The sequence below is a fragment of the Xyrauchen texanus genome, chromosome 22 (assembly GCF_025860055.1).
Source record: "Xyrauchen texanus isolate HMW12.3.18 chromosome 22, RBS_HiC_50CHRs, whole genome shotgun sequence".
Taxonomy (NCBI): domain Eukaryota; kingdom Metazoa; phylum Chordata; class Actinopteri; order Cypriniformes; family Catostomidae; genus Xyrauchen; species Xyrauchen texanus.
This window is the reverse complement of record NC_068297.1, coordinates 27,487,850-27,505,567: the sequence shown is the minus strand read 5'-3', so window position 1 is coordinate 27,505,567 and position 17,718 is coordinate 27,487,850. Positions and strand designations below refer to the sequence as shown.

The 17,718-nt window shown below is 42.3% G+C and overlaps 1 protein-coding gene across 1 annotated transcript in view; it reads right to left on the bottom strand.

The window, feature by feature from the left end:
* Positions 1-17,718, bottom strand: part of LOC127662505 (pleckstrin homology domain-containing family H member 1) — a 78,290-nt gene that overhangs the window by 38,821 nt on the left and 21,751 nt on the right. The window contains exons 3-9 of the mRNA XM_052153706.1: positions 14,123-14,185; positions 13,511-13,660; positions 13,325-13,408; positions 13,152-13,233; positions 12,918-13,067; positions 4,626-5,425; positions 626-704 (exon numbers count right to left, since the gene is read on the bottom strand). Coding sequence (XP_052009666.1) covers positions 626-704; positions 4,626-5,425; positions 12,918-13,067; positions 13,152-13,233; positions 13,325-13,408; positions 13,511-13,660; positions 14,123-14,185 — 1,408 coding nt within the window. The remainder of the gene's footprint in view (positions 1-625; positions 705-4,625; positions 5,426-12,917; positions 13,068-13,151; positions 13,234-13,324; positions 13,409-13,510; positions 13,661-14,122; positions 14,186-17,718) is intronic.

Genomic DNA, 17,718 nt, shown 5'->3' with positions numbered 1-17,718 from the left:
CTTAAAGTAGAAGCAACACCAAAACTGAGAGTTTATGATAGTTCTGACAGAAAATTATCTTTAAAATATATGACTGTTTTTGTATATTGAATATTGAATATTGTAAGTGCACCTCAAGGAGCATATTAAAATAATAAAGAGGCATGTCATGAACCCTATAAAATAGTCTTATTTGTATAGTTTGATCATATTTAAAAACAGGCCTTATGTACTGTAAAATGTACATCTCACTGCAGCATACAGCACAGTTCCATTCTTTTGTAGTAGAGTTGAGGTGGAGATGGGGAATTCTGGGCGAGATAATTACACACCGGTTTCTTCCTTTCAACACGGCTGATTGAAAAGGAGGGTTTTCATTCTCACCTTCTACTCAGAGGCCCAAACCTCCTCTAAAAGACTTTTAAAAGCTTCAATGAATGGTGATCGCACCTGCACAGGTGTGTTCCCTTTAAGTAAGAGGAAGTGACATCAAACAAGACCTGACCTCTAATTGACAGATCCAAGAACACCTGTTCATATGGCACTATGCAAATGGATTGCAATAACTGCCTGCAAGTTGTTGGTGACAGAATGGTTGTCATTGGTTAGTGATGGAGTTGTGTAAGTTTGTGGTTGGTTGACTGACCTCTCCCAATAGTTTTGGCTCCAAGACAGGCCTCTGAGACTCTCATTCCTGATTTAGCTACTGCGTAGATGCGACTTTCCTGAAAGACACACATAAATGCATGCAAAAAGTTAGGTCAAATGTGTTTTCGTTTTTTGTGTATTTTTTTGCTATGTGGATGCTATGTTATTCTCAGTGGTTGCAAGAGCATTTTAGGTGGTTGCTAAGCTGTTTGCTAAGTCTTTATGATATTCTGGGTGATGATTCACGAAACATCCTTGAAAATAAAATTATTCATAACCACTATTACTTTAGAACTACTATCTACTATTGTCTTCTTAATTTCTTACTTAATCAAAAAATTAAGAATATTTTGTATTCACATCAAGACTCCTTAAAAATGTCCTTCATGTGTAGCACTTAAGAACATACAAACTACTTATAATTTACTCTAAGAACTCTCTTTAGTTTTTTAGTAATTTTTCATGAATCCAGCCTCAGGTCCAAGATATGGCTTGAGTCTATTGCCATCTAAATCTTTGAATGTTTTAAGGCCTAAACATACTCTATTGCAAGTACTTGAATGCAATTTGAGTGCCTGGCCACCACATTGCAAACGTGCGGTCCGGTTGAACATGCTTAACATGCGTTCTTGAGTTAACATTGCAGGAACATACCTCAGTACTCAAGGGGGTGATAGAGCAACCTTCAAACGTCAGTGCAATTAAACTGGATGTGTTATTATTCATGTAAGTTGCTATAAAAATACTGACTTTAACTTACTAAAGTCAGTATTTAAATTTAACTTAGCAATAGTCTGTTCAAACTTGCTCTGCCATGATAGTCGATGTTGAGCTCTACAGTTCTTTTGTTGTTTTTTGTTTGTCCTGTGTTTAATAATTTTTTTCCAATCGGTTTTACCAGGGATGAACTGCTGAACATTCAGCAGCACATACCAGACAATCTTTTACCGGTTTTGAACTATTTCTGACATTTTGATGAACATTATATTCAGAGGCGCAGCTGGTCAAGCTCCATCATCGCAGCTTTCGAACAGCACTGTAGAGTATTCACCTAGCGACTCTCTGCTCTCTCCCTAAAACAATAGATGAACTACATTTCCTCACCCATGCAAACAAGGACTTTTCAAACGCTGCTGCCTTGTGCTTCACAGTAACTTGGCTGAGTGAAGCCATTACGGACAGCGTCTTACATCTGCCGGGCTTTGAGCTGTTCACAGTGGATCGCATTACGGAGTTAATGAGGAAAACGAGAGGTGGTGGAACATGCTTTTACATCAATGAAAGCTGGTGTACAGATGTAACAACAATCAACAAAAAGTAACAACATAGAACAAAAATACCCGTACTCACTTAATATTAGTCTGGGATATTTTAATAAAGCTAACCTCACTTGTGAACTGTCAAAATACAGACAGCACATTACATGCCCCACCAGAGACAGAAATACATTGGATCATAGCTTCACAACAATAAAGGATGCATATTGCTCTGTCCCTAGAACAGCTTTGGGACACTCTGATCTCTCTGTTCTCTGGTCTGGTTCATCTTCTTCCAACCTACAGGCAGAAACTAAAATCAGCCAAACCTGTAGTAAAGACTACAAAGAAATGGACCAATGACAAACCATAGATTACAGCAAAACTCAGACCAAAGCAGCTTTGTCAGACCAAAGAGGATGCTTACTGAAGTAGGGATAAAATCTTGTACAATCAGGCCAGGAACACATTGAATAAGGAAATCAGAGTGGCTAAAATAAGCTTCATAACTTGACCCATTCTAGACCCCTTCAATTTGCTTATCAAGCAAACAGGTCAGTGGATGATGCAGACAACATGGGATTGCATCATATTCTGCAACATCTAGACAAACTAGGGACATATGCAAGCATCCTTTTTGTGGACTTCAACACCATCATCCCAGCTATACTCCAGACTAAATTACACCAACTCTCTGTTCCCACATCTATCTGTCAGTGGATCACCAGCTTTCTGACGGACAGGCTACAGCTAGTGAGACAGAGGAAATTCACTTCCACCACCTGTACGATCAGCACTTGTGCACCCCCAGAGATATGTGCTCTCCCCACTACTCTTCTCCCTGTATACCAATGACTGCACTGCCAAGGACCCCCTCTGTCAAGCTCCTGAAGTTTGCAGATGACTTTACTGTATACAGAAGAGAGGTTCATTGGTGCAGTCAAAACAACCTGGAGCTGAACACACTCAAAACAGTTGAGATGATAGTGGACTTTAGGAGGAAGACCCCAACATTGACCCCGCTCACATTCTAAACAGCACTGTTGCACCAGTGGAGTTATTCAGGGTCCTCGGCTCTACCATCTCACAGGACCTGAAGTAGGAGACCCACATTGACCCCATTGTGAAAAAGGCCCAGCAGAGGTTGTACTTCCTTCGTCAGTTGAGGAAGTTCAACCTGCCACAGGCGTTGCTGATACAGTTCTACTCAGCAGTCACTGAGTCTGTCCTTTGTTTGGTGCAGCTATAGACATCAGAAGACTACAAAGGGTAGTTCGGACTGCTAAGAGGATTATTCAATGCCCCCTGCCCTCCCTTCAATCACTGTACACTTCCAGAGTGAGGAAAAAGGCTGGAAAAATCACTCTTGCCTTCTGGTAGGCACTACAGAGCACTGAGCAGCTGAACTTTCAGGTACAGGTACAGTTTTATTCCCTCAGGCTATCCATCTCATGAATAGTTAAAACTGCCCCATTGAGCAATAATTATGTGTAATACACAGCTTAGTCTATTTTTTATGTATCCAACACATCCTACCTCTTCTGCCATACATTCACTTGCATCTGTATAATTTTTGTATTTGTACATATGTATGTATATATATATATATATATATATATATATATATTTTTTTTTTATTTGTCCTATTGTGTATTTCTATATATACCTATATTTTCTACAGTATTAACTTTTTCTTTTTATTAAATATTTTTATTATTATCTCTGTCTTGTTGTTGTATTGTTTGTGCACCGGAAGCTTCTGTCACCAAAACAAATTCCTTGTATGTGTAAGCATATTTGGCAAGAAAGCTCATTCTGATTCTGATACTCACCGCAGAAGCGGACGGATCACACAAATGTCGCTATAGCGCCATTTTGGCAGTGGTGAGAATTCGATGCGCACTTGCTTTGGATTTTAAACTGTGCTCTAACACATTTCAGAATAAAATTATGTGTGAAATTGAGTTTGCATTGCAAGATGTGTCTGCGTTCCCTTATTATCCACCATGCAAAAATCGTAAGTCTTTCGATCAGTGTACACTGTAATAGCACACCTCTCCTCAAGAAATCCTGTATGATTTGAGGAATCCTTCATGTCATATTCTTCCTATTTTCCCTGTGCCATTACATCTTGTGTACTGTCGAGCACTCAAGCCTTTCACAGTATGCTCGTGTCCACAATGTTCCACTCGACGCATGCACACTATGATTGCTTTGTAATACTCTTTACAGTTAATACAGTGCAGTGCGTGCGCAGACGACACACTGACGTGGAGTGTCTAGAAAAACCAGGCTGCATGCAGACAGTCCACAGTATTGTGCTGATGACAAATATTGTGTCACGCGCACTGTGTACGACATGTAGCGGAACATGGAAAACCAACGTTTTTTGGCTTTAACTGTAAAATGGTAAATGGTCTGCACTTATATAGCGCCTTTTTAAACTTAACTGTATTCAAAGCGCTTTGCACTGTGACTCATTCACCCATTCACACACACATTCATACACCAATGGCGGCAGAGCTGCTATGCAAGGTGCTAGCCTGCCATTGGGAGCAACTGAACCAGGATCACCAACCCTGCGATTAGTGGCCGACCCGTTCTACCAACTGAGCCACTGCCGCTGTGTGGGATGACATATGCTCCGAAGTTTGACACCTACCATAAGCATGAGCAATAGTAATAGTGATGCTTGCCTTAGCACATAAGTTTAAAAAAACACAAGCCTTGTAAGTTTCTTACCCAAGAGGGGAATCGGTGTAGAGGTGGAGTAGGTGGTTTTAGAGCTTCTGGATCAAACATCTCCAGTTCCTTGGCCAACCCGTCATATAAGCCTCCATCAGAGGGCAATGCTTCCATCTGTGGTCCCTCCACCACACCCTCCATGCTCTCTGGAGGTCTTTCATTAATGTCTGTCTCCTCGAGCCCATGTGTGGGCACTGAACCTTGGAAAAGACTATGGCAAGATGGAGAGGAGCAGTTTCCAATATCGATGTTGACATTGATCTGGTGGAGGCGCTCGATGCCGGGTTGTGGCTGACTGTGGTGCTTCTTAACGAGTTGAATGCTGTCACGAGGGGTTAATGGGGTGCGAACTTTGGGAAGGGTCATGCTGGTGCCTGAGGGTAAGGCCAGAGGAAAGGGGCATGACAGAGGGAGGCAGATTAATGGGGGAGATAGGGGTGCGGGAGTAGGGCTAGTAGGAGTGGGGGTTGGCGTGTCAAAGCCACCAGGACCAGGGGTCTCGTATGCTGAGGAGGATGAGGAAGAAGATGAGGAGGAAGATCGTAGGCGCTGGGAACGAAATTTGCTGTTGAGCTCATCAGAGGAGTGATCTCTGTCTGAGGCTCCTCCCAATGTTATCTCACGTGTAACTCTAAAAGAAGGCTCCACCCCCTCTACCCCTTCCATTACTAGGATTGTGCCATCAATCCCATCCTGACTAGCCTTGAGAGAGTTGTCTGCTTTGTCTTGTATTGTGAGAAGTAGGGACGCACTGTGAAATGCAGAGTCACAACATTCTGTGATTTTCCTCTTGCTATCTGCAATGCAAAAAAAAAACACGTCATCAGATATCAAATTTTTGTCTGAATCTAATAAAAATGCAATTCACTAAAATAAATTACTAGTATACCCCTCTTTAAGTATAAAATGTGTAAGTGGTGTAACTTTCTGAAGAAAGTAAAAATAAATAAATAAATAAAAGTCTCATTAAAAATTGAAATTCTTGGAAAAAAGAAATGCTGGCTAAATGATTAGTAGATTGTAATAATATTTTATTGTTATACAATACAATTTTGGTTTTGTAAGGTGTTGTAATCAACTTGCAGGTAATCCTTTTGTTGTAATTTGACAAAAAAAATGACGGAGTGTAGCTTGTAACAAAATCAGATTTTTTGACAATTTTATGAAAAGGCATATTTTGTTCAGGTCAAAGGACATAACCCTAAGAAAACTTCTTGATATTCATGACTCAAAAATAATATATAAAAAATATATATATTTGACCTCGAAAAATATGTTGATAAAACTTTTATGAAATTAATAATTAAGTTGTGTACATTCGCATGTATTCAAGGTGCAAGGAAAGTATTTAATACCTTTTACTTGATGGTTAAACAACATGCAATTTTTAATGTCAATACTAATTTAATAAATGTTTTTCCACAATTTATAAAATCAACTGGACACAAAGATTACATTTTAAGAAACAATTTAAGTTTCCCCTTCTGTCACTCACTCGACGTTGTGTCGAATGAAGTGACACAAGGGGTCTTCTTGGGACGCCAAACGTACCTCTGAACTTGAGAAAAGGATAATGTCAAATTGGTAGAAAGAATATGCATGCCCCGCCCCGGACATACGGGTATAAAGGGAAGCGGGGCAGCGTCTGTAAGTCAAAAAATGTTCTTTGGAGCCGAACGGTTGTGCAACAGCAAAGCTGAGTTCACCACTGTTCCACTCAACTCTGTTGGCAAGAAATACTGCTGTTGGATCTACAGCATGTTTCCAGGTGGCATTCTCTCTCTCTGCACGCCGTGCAGTCTACACCCCTGGGTGCTTCGACAGCGCTTTCATTGCCTGAAAGAGTGTTTCTCCTCCTAAAAATAAAAATACTGCAATACACAGCAGGCGTTGAACGTCCTTTTCAGGACGTGTCTTTTTAAAGACATCTTTCCGCCTCTGTGTAGTTCCTGGATGCGGTTGATTTCTCTCCACTTCTGATGGTCATAAAAGCGTACTCTTTTCCCCAAGTGAGCCTCCTTGCACTGGTGCTGTGCAAGATCAGGGAGGACAAGGAACAGGTCACCTTGGTGGCTCCTTACTGGCCCACCCGGACCTGGTTCTCGGATCTTACGCTCCTTGTGACAGCACCTCCCTGGAAAATTCCCCTGAGGGAGGACCTTCTTTCTCAGGGACGGGGCACCCTCTGGAACTTGCGCCCAGACCTCTGGAAACCTCCACGTCTGGCCCCTAGACAGGACATGGAAAATCTACTGGATCTACCACCTGCAGTCGTAGACACGATCAATCAAGCCAGAGCTCCCTCCACCAGGCAACTTTACGCCCTAAAGTAGCACTCCTTTGCGAATTGGTGTTCTTCCCAAGCCGAAGACCCACAGAGATGCGCAGTTGCTGGCTTGAAGGTGTATGTAGCTGCTATTGCGGCTCACCACGACGCAGTAGATGGTAAGTCCCTGGGCAAGCACAACTTGAGTATCAGGTTTCTTAAAGGCCCCCGGAGACTGAACCCTACCTGGCCAAGCCTGTTCCCTCTCTTGGGATCTCTCAGTGGTCCTCACGGGCCTTCAGAGGCCCCCCTTCGAGCTGCTTGACCCAGTTGAGCTCAAGGCCCTCTCCCTGAAGATGGCCCTCCTGATCATGTTAGCCTCCATCAAGAGGGTTGGAAACCTTCAAGCGTTCTCTGTCAGCGACACCTGTCTGGAGTTCGGTCCGACACATACTCACGTTATCCTGAGGCCGTGACTGGGCGACGTGCCCAAGGTTCCTACAACCCCCTTCAGGGACCAGGTTGTGAACCTGCAAGCAAGCTGCCCCGGGAGGAGGCAGACCCAGCCTTCTCATTGCTGTGTCCAGTACATGCTTTGCATATCTATTTGGACCACACGCATAGCTCTAGATGTTCTGAGCAGCTCTTTGTCTGCTTCAGCAGGTGGCTGTAAGGGAACGCCATCTCCAAACTGAGGCTGCCTGCTGGGTCGTCGACTCCATTTCCTTGGTCTTCCAGACTCAGGCCGTGCCCGCCCCCTTGCAGGTTCGAGCACATTCGACAAGAAGTGTGGCATCCTTGTGGGCACTGGCCAATGGCACCTCCCTAGCAGACATCTGCAGAGCAGCAGACTGGGCAACACCCAATACCTTTGCCAGATTTTACAATCTCAAGGTTGAGTCGGTCTCGTCTGTTTTGTCAGGTCCGAGCCAGTAGAACTCGGTAACGCGGCACAACTGACCAGGTGTTCCACTTGCACACTGCACCCTTCACCTAGTTGATCCAGTGCGCCTTCTATCCCAGGTTAGCCACTAAGCGGCTACTATGGCTTCACAAACCTAGTGGTGTATTTGCCACATGTTACCTCCCCCTAGATTGGGCAGAATGTGGCCTCTGCAGGGTCTTTTCCCCCTGAAAGAATAGGACCAGGAAAGACTGCCTTCCCTGACGCATTTCATAGCGTTAAGATAGCCCCAGCAGCTTCATGTCCTATGCGAGAGACATAGTGAGAGAAAAGGCCTCGGCTGCTCCCATGCTAGTCATGTAGGACCTATTCCCCCCCTCTGGGGTGTGGGGAACCTAAGGTCTGTATATGACACCTCCCTGAGGGAGGGAACGAGACGTTGTGTCCTTTCTGCCACAGCACTACACCTACCACGGTGAACGGCCGTGCCTTATTCTCAGAGCAAAATCCTGACTGACAGACACTGCCCCGCTTCCCTTTATGTCTGGGACGGGGCATGCAAATTCTGTCTGCCAATTTGACATTGGCCTTTTCTCAAGTTCAGAGGTACGTTTGGCATCTCAAGAAGACCCCTTGTGTCACTTCATTCGACACGTCTCGTTCCCTCCCTCAGGGAACGTAGGTTAAAACAGTAACCATGACATTATTTATTTTTACTTCGGAACACCTAATTTAGTCAGTGACCCAAAAATGGAAAAAAAACATGCCACAAGGGGCAATGAGGACCATTGAAAAGCATAGCTTTAAAGGTGGTATTTTACAAAAAGCACGAATTTCCTTGTTTACCCAGAACATTTAGGAAAAGTTGCAAAAACAAGTCATTTTGAAATTGTTGTGGTAATGGCTATTCAGAAATTTGTCCCATTCTTATGAGTGATGAGTATGAGTAACCACTGTGTTAGGTTAGCCAGACACATAGGTCATTTACATACATAAATCTTTAATGTACAGTAGCAAAAACTGCCAATTTAATTCATAGTTTTTTTTTTGTTTTTTTTTCCGGTTGAGTGAACGCTGTGCGTGTGTGTCTGCCGCTGGTCACCGGGTATCTCTCCTTCTTTGCTATCGCTGGATTCCTTCTCTGTGTCATTCTCACCTGAAATCTAGTGGATTACCGCATCTCCTCCTCCTGGTGTCTGCATAATTTTACTGCTCTGTCGCTGGAGTATTGTTGCTTTGCTGCTGTTGTATCAATCCGTGGATTAATGCTACAAACTTGCTCTTCCAGTTCTGTTTGCCACTGCCCGGCATGCCTGCTCTTCCCCTGCATGAGCTCTCTTCCTCGCTCCCCTCACATGACTGCTACAGTGGTGAGTGTGTTTCTACCTGCTTGCCTCGTTGTTGTCCCCAGTCTGTACAGTGGTTGGCGTACTAAACTGCGCTTATTACATTGCGGACTGGGTTGCGTTGTGAGCCTGGTTGGCTAACTTGTAGCATTTGCGTGGTGTCGCTGTGTCGCTAGTGGTAACTTTACTGTTTGATGTCATGTTTCCCGTTGGCAGCTGGATTAAAGTCCTCACAGCTTGCCATATACTGTGCTTGTGTGTTTTTTGTAACCTGGCAATGGACCCAGTTTACACCCCTGCTGCTCTCAAACTTTTTCGCTGTTACACCCCCCTCGACCAGACGCTGTATAAACTCTGCTGCTCGCTTGGAATTATTCGTCGTCCACGTTATGTTCATCGCTCCAAAAAACAATCGACTTTCATCTATGGGCATGATGCTCAAATCCCAACTGTTTACACGTCTGATCGCTGTCGACGATACCAGTCAAAGAACAGGGGAATTAACTTTGACAACCTTCGTCGTCCTAGGCTGCAGCCTCCTGTCTCGTCATCATGTCAGAACTTTAACATTGGCCACCTAAATGCGCGCTCAATCACAAACAAAACGGCTCTAATAAACGATATCATCATGGATAAAAAATGTGACTTGTTTTGTCTCTCAGAGACCTGGCAACAACCCAGTGACTGCATTAATTTAAACATGCTGACCCCCCTGGCTACTGCTACTTATCCAAACCCAGATCTGTAGGGAGAGGGGGTGGGTTGGCTGTAGTGCACCGCTCAGATCTAACTGTCAAAGAACTTAGGCCATTTGAAGTGACATCTTTTGAATATATTGCTGTGAAGGTTGTTTCTACCCTACCCCTTCTACTATTGCTAATTTACGCCCCCTAAACCATCTGTAAATTTTCTGTCTGAATTGAATGAACTTCTCACTGTTATTTCATCTCTTTGTTCTGCTATGATTATGTTAGGGGATTTTAACATTCATGTGGATACTAATTGCTCTTACACCTCTGAGTTTAACTCTGTATTGAACTGTTTTAGTTTGACACAGCACGTTGACTTCCCTACTCACACTCATGGCCACATTTTGGATCTGCTTTGCTCTTCTGGTCTAAATGACATCTCTGTCTCTGGTTCCATCTCTGGTGTCTCCGACCATAAGCTCATTGAATGCCGTTTTCATATGAAAACAGCTATTACATGTCGTAACATCGGGTCAATAGACCACAGCATGTTTGCTGCCTCTATACAGGCCTCGCCACTGTTTGGCCTTGACGAGCTCTTGTCCGCGGATGACATGGTTGATATGTACAATGGCACCCTGACCAGCCTGCTTGATAGCCTAGCCCCGGCTAGGACTAGGCTTGTACCAGCAAACCATACATGCCCCTGGTTCACCCCTGAGCTCAGGAAACTTAAGGCTGCTGGCCGCCGTCTTGAACGGCTATATAAGAAAACTGGCCTTACAATTCACTCCATGCTTTACACTGAACATACTCAGACATATAAGGATGCCCTCAATGCTGCCCGCTCAAACTATTACTCATCAGCTCATAACCTCCTCCATATCCAGGCCTAAAACCTTGTTCAGGACCTTGGACAAACTCCTCAAACCCCCTGTCACTGCCTGTCCTAAGACCCCTGAGCAGTGTCAGGCCTTCTTACACTTCTTTGATGACAAAATTAGCAAAATTTATCACTGCTTCAACCCCAATGCTATCTCTCTCTCTTCTTCTTCTCCTCCTTCTCTGGGCCCTCAACTTTCCCATTTCACTGCTATAGACTCCCCCACTATCACTGACATAATAAATAAGTCCAACTCCTCATCGTGTCAGCTTGACCCTGCCCCCACCCTTCTACTTAAAGCTTGCATCACATCATTATCTGAACCCATTGCATTGATTGTAAACACCTGCCTCAACTCTGGTGTTGTGCCTGCTGCCCTCAAGAATGCTGCAGTCACACCCATTCTCAAAAAACCGGACTGCGACCCAACATCTTTATTAAATTACCGTCCTATCTCCAACATCCCCTTCCTGGCCAAGGTATTAGAAAGAGTGGTGGCCTCACAACTACACACCTTTCTTAATCACTATGACCTGTATGAGCCTTTTCAATCTGGCTTCCGTTCATGTCACAGTACAGAGACTGCCCTTCTACGCATAGTTAACGATCTTCTCTTGTCCGCTGACTCTGGTTCACTTAACATTCTCATCCTCCTTGACCTTAGTGCTGCTTTCGATACTATCAACCACAATGTTCTAATCGCCCGTCTGTCTGCTATTGGTGTTTCTGGCACAGCCCTGAATTGGTTCCAGTCATACCTCTCCAACAGAATGCAGTTTGTAACACTTGGTTCACATCACTCTTCCAAGTCCCCTGTCACCCGTGGTGTTCCCCAGGGTTCTGTACTGGGGCCCCTCCTCTTTCTTGTTTACATCCTCCCTATTGGCCCGATTATATGCAGCCACGGTCTAAACTTCCACTGTTATGCAGATGATATCCAACTCTACTTTACCATTCCTTCTCCATCTGATCCACCACCATGTTCCCTCACTGACTGCCTCTCTGATTTAAAATTATGGATGCAAAACAACTTTCTCAAATTCAATACAGATAAAACCGAAATTCTGCTGATTGGCCCTAAAAGCATCCTCTCCAAATCTCACAGTCTCACTCTCAACATTGATGGTTCACCTATCCACCCTACTCCTGTTGTTAAAAACCTTGGCATTTTGCTTGACTTCACCCTTAGCTTTGATCCTCATATAAAATCACTCACTAAGACTGCCTTCTTTCACCTCCGTAACATTGCTCGCCTCCAACCCTTTCTCTCTGCTAGTGATGCACAGATTTTGGTAAACTCCTTCATTATGTCCCGTCTTGACTACTGCAACGCACTTTTCCTTGGTCTCCCTGTTAAATCACTTAAAAGGCTACAATATATTCAAAACTCGGCAGCCAGGCTGCTCACCCATACCAGACGATCAGCACACATCACACCCATTCTCCACCAACTCCACTGGTTACCAGTTCCGTCACGGATCAAATACAAAGTACTACTAATCACCTTCAAAGCCCTCCACAACCTTGCTCCCCCCTACATCCGCGACCTCCTGACCCCGTACACTCTTTCACGCTCACTGAGATCCTCTGACCAAAATCTCTTGGCTATCCCTCGCTCCAGACTTTCAACCCTGGGTGGCAGGTCCTTCAGTGCATTGGCCCCCAAACTCTGGAACAGCATCCCACAACCTCTTCGTGACTGTGCTTCTCTTCCTTTCTTTAAAGCACATCTCAAAACCTTTCTGTTTAATGATCATTTCTCCACAACAAACTCATAGCATCATACAGATAACATGTCTTTGTTGAATTGTTTTGGTTTGTTTGCAGTTGTGTTTCATTGCCTTTCCACTATGTAAAGCGACCTTGGGTTTGTGAAAGGCGCTATATAAAATAAACGTATTATTATTATTATTATTATAGTGTCAGAGAGGGAGAGAGTAAAATGTGGTCATGTAAACCTATGTCTGGTTTTGGTTAAAGAAACCTAGAGTAACATCATAAGTAAAATTCAAAAAATAATTGGTACAAAAGTGTAGAATATACCCTCCTTTAAATAAATCAATAGATTAAGTCCAAGAACTTACTATATACTAAAAACTATTCTAGACATAAAGATGGATCAATCTGAATCAGCAATCTGTTTCTTTTAAATTAAACTACTGAGAGCTTAAAAACCTTTACAGGGTGAAATGATGTTGTACCTTTAGAGTTGGCTGCAGTAATGAGAGATCCTGTCAGTCTCCAACTCTCCTCTTGGGCAGGGGGTGTCCCAGGGCAGCTGGGAGGGTGGAGAGGACTGGAGGGGACTAGGTGGGCATCCACAGCTGGAGAAATGGGCCTCTCAAGAAGAGCTGACATTTTATAGTGAGAGGTGTACAAAAATAAACCAAAGGAAAAAATAAAACCAAAGAAAACAGGAAAGGAACAGTGTTTACTTTGAAGCTTGTCCTGCAGTATAATGATCTGCTCTGCCTGCTTCAGGTTGGCCTTCTTCAACTGCTGATTCTCTGTTTCCATCTTCAATGCAAATAAGAGATGAGAAGCATAAATTACATTTTCTTTTTCAAAAGTCCTTTGTAACCACAATACTCTGCATATTTCAACTCACCTCTCGTAACTTAAACGTGACCCAATCTTTGATTTTAGCAGCCTTCTCCTCTATAATCTTGGCTTCTTGGGCTCGAACCAAGTTCTGGAGATAAGGAGGACAGTTATGAACAACTGAAAGCTTGACTGTGAGCTTATCAGACATACATGGCCATCTCTTCCTCACTGTGAGATTTGGTCTTCTTACCTGCTTCTCCAGTTGTGCTTCAAGTCTCTGTATGATCATGTCTTTCTCCTGCGTTTGACTGCTCAACTCTTGATAACGCCTGTATAATGAATTTTCTGATTCGCTGGGTTGCATGTTTGCAGACTTCAGTTTCTCCTCCATGATGTGGACCTACAACAGTAATCTTGACTAAACCCTTCTGATAAAGGTGTTTTTTGTAACATGGAACACTAACATTGGAAGTAGAAACCTGTTACAAGAAACCATTCACCTTCCATTAATCTGTATTTGCACCAGAGGCACATTCTCCAGATACACTACAAGATCGTTTACAATGACAGAAATTTGCAGCAACAAGGCTTAGTCATATTCAATGAGAGTTGATGATTCGAGATGACACAAGCAACAAAGACAAAGCTGACAACAGTTCTTTATGCAAATGAACAGTGACTATCAAGATACAGTTGGAAACTGTAGTCGAGTAGAAATACCTACTAAAAACATATGGTAATGCCACTTGGCAATCATCCGCAGTTTATTTGCTGTTGATGTGTATGCACCAATCCAGGGGTCAGTGAAATCTCAATATCTCTCTGAAGGGCTTAGGAGAAGAAGTGGGCTCGCCAAACATACCTGTTTTTCAGCATTCTCTGCTCGCTGGTCAGCCTCTAACACTCTATGTTCTAACTCCTGCATCTATAGAAACAAAAATAGAAAGAAACATTTTCAGCCTCGGAGACTGAAAAACACCTGGTATTAAGATTAATCTTGGGTGATTTGATCTCATGTGTTTAGGCGAGACACATCACTGTTTACACCTGGTCGCTTAAATGCGTCTCCTGAGATCACTTGTGCAACCAAACCCCAGACCACCTATTTAAGTGAACTCGGGTGCAGTTCACAGGTGCGAATGTGCTAGTGTGAAAGCACCCTTATTCTGCTCTAAATGTGACATAAAATTGAACAATGGTTGTCCATTGTACTGTTGGTCAGACAGCCCTTTCCTGTCTAAGTGGCTGGTTCTTAAGGCTCGGTTACATTTACCTTTGCATACATTGCACTTGAGTAAAGCACTGAAACAATAGAAACCGCGTGAGCAACAAAATGTTTTGTTGCATGTCACTTATTGCTGTTGCGCCTGATTAGGACAATATCATGCCTGGTCCCTTCAAGGTAAGTCAGGTCACTCGGCAGCCATGTTTGTAATGCTTCCAAGCAGCTTTTTTCTGTCTTTCTATTGGATACAAGCAGGATACGAGTACAGTTCCTATATACTTGAATGAGTAAAGACCAAAATCTAAAAAACGGTTGGATTACGATCAAATACTGTAACAGATTTCAGCTCAGCAATAAAATCTGACAACAATGGCTTAAACTCATAAATTGTGATTTTTCAGCACCGATCATTCAAAAAACTATATTTTTCAGGCTGCTTTAGCTAATGTGCATGTGTGCCCTTGAGTAAACTGATGGCGATATCTCCATCAAAAAGTTTATGGGCTCTTTTAACTCTAAAAAACTAGGGACTTCCTTTCCTACAGCCACCATATTTAGCGATATGATTTCTCCATTTCATAAGTTGACCAGTGATCATCTCATTTTATACAGTCTCTGGCCTGGTTAGGACGTTGTTACTTTTGGTTGAATTATATGAGCTATTGAGCTTAAAGAAATAGTTCACCCAAAAATGAAAATTCTCTCATAACTTACTTGTGCTTGACTTTCTTTCTTCAGCAAAACACAAAGAATTTTAGAAGAATATTTTCGCTCTGTGGGTCCATGCATTGCAAGTGAATGGTGATCAGAGCTTTGTAGCTCCAAAAATCACAAAAAGGAAACATAAAAGTAATCCATATGCCACCAGTGTTTAAATCCATATCGACTTAAGCAATATGGTAGGTGTAGATGAGAAACAGAACAATATTTAAGTCCTCTATTTAGTCTACATATCCACTTGTTTATTTAGAGTCCACTTTCACTCAGATGTGAAAGTAAAACTAAACAGGTCTTGTGAACTACTTCTATGTTTCCTTTATCTGATCACCATTCACTTGCATTGTATGGACCAACAGAGGTGAGATTTTATCTAAAAATATTTGTTGTGTTCAGCAGAAGTAAATGATGAATTTAAATTTTTGGGTGAACTATCCCTTTAATAAACACCATAAACTGATGTAGCCTATGTTATATGTTATAATATGTGCATTTGAAGTTTTCTTTTAAGTTGGAAAGAAAAATACATCTCAAACATAAAGAGAAAGAAGAAAAGGCAGTTCAAAGGAGTGATTATCTGTGCGTGATCAAACCTCTTCAAAAGTCTAATGAGATGTCTGACTTCATCAAGCCACATATATATCAACTCATTATCCAACATGAAAAAGACTTTACAATGGATGCAGATATGCTTTTGCAGACATATAGATTTGCAAAAGCTTGTGAGAACTCACACATACAGAGTTCCTGGACTCGACATGCCTTGTGCTCACGTCTCATGAGCTCACTGACCCAGTAAAAAGGAGTACAAGCATACTAAAGGATTCCCACTGTATGACAGAGCACTCCTTTTGTTCCAACTTCTTTGTTCTTCTCTCTTTCCTACTTTCTTTACACCCTTCCCCATTCCTCCAGTCAAAAGTCCAGAGATTCCTAGATTGTACCAACTCCACGCAAGCATTCCCTAAGTGTCTGGGGCCAGTAGAACGGCCTGTGGTGTCATTGTATGGCGGTATGACTCTTCACCTCAGGGTCAGCATATGTACAGGAATGAATAGAGGATGTCACAACAAATGTGAACAAGGACAAGCTCTCGCTGACACTTCATCAATCCACATTGCTGCAGGAATAGTGTCCATTCAGCCAAGCTTAGCACTGACCTCAGGTTAGCCTTAATCTTTCCCTTTAATGATTCACAGACCATAAGAGCTATTCAATGACATGTTGTTAAGGTTGGTTGTTGTTAGTTTTGAGCTACCAGACCTTAATAGAGTCAATCAAAAATACCCAATGACAAAAACAGACACTCATGCAGTGAAATCCCAATAATGCACAATATAGACCAGTGGACCCCCGTCCACAACCACACTAATCTGTTTTCGTTAGAGTATGTACATACGTTATAAGTATGTGGTTCTAGGAAAAATAATGGAAGTTTTCAGGGGAGAAAAACAGTTCCAGTGCAGATGAGAGGCATAAATGTAGCTTTCAAATAAAGATGTATAAGTGTGGACATGACCTTACATATGAGGGACAGAAGTACAGTCTGTTAAGCAGCTGTGTACCTGAAAATCAGGTTATAAATCACATCAAATTTTCCCAACCCCTATTTTCGGAGGTTTGTGTCAAGTTGAAATGTATGGAAACGGGTGTTTTTAATGTTTCCTTAGCTGGATGATCAAAGCCCAGGCAGGTACACAACTGTATAACAAATTGAACAGACTGTACTTCTGTCACAACCTTGTTGTGATATATAGAAAAACTACTTAAAGGAATAATACAACCAAAAATGTAAATTCTGTCATATTTTACTCACCATCATGTTTTTCCCATACTGAGTATGTCAGATTTTCAGTGAATAATGACAACATTTTCTCCACTCTCATTTTGTGTTCAAAGGGGAAAGTGTCAGCATTTGGGTAAAATAATTACAAAATATTCATTTCTGGGTGAACTATCCCTTTCATGCTAGGGCTAATATAAAGACCAATGCTGGGACACACTGTATAATTCTCATTTAGGATGAACTATTGTAATGATATATGGTCCACTTGGATGACAGGCCACAGGTTAAACAGGTCAGCTGCTCAGGAAGCGGACAACAAGGTATGTGAAACATTTAACAACTGTTCTCCAACAGCTGCTATGGGGAAATTCAAAGAATGTTCACTGAAAATAATTATGTGCTGGAATTGCTCAAAAATATAGTGGATAATTTTTGCATCCCACTTTTTAAGCAAATTCAACTAAGAATTTTAAACAACATTACCTAAAATTCTGTAGCTGGCTACGGCCAATTGAATGAGCTTCCATTCAAAAATGTTTACTTAAAACACTGTGCTTTGCCAGCTACTACATTTAAGGTTTTATAACCCTAAGAGTCTCTGTTTATCCAACTATGCATTTTAAGCTAATTTAGCTCAATTGTAAGTGCTGTTAGCAGCTTCAAATTCTAGGTTCTGTTCATTTACTTTCAATTGACTTGAAATGACCTGAAGAAATAACAGACAATTGGT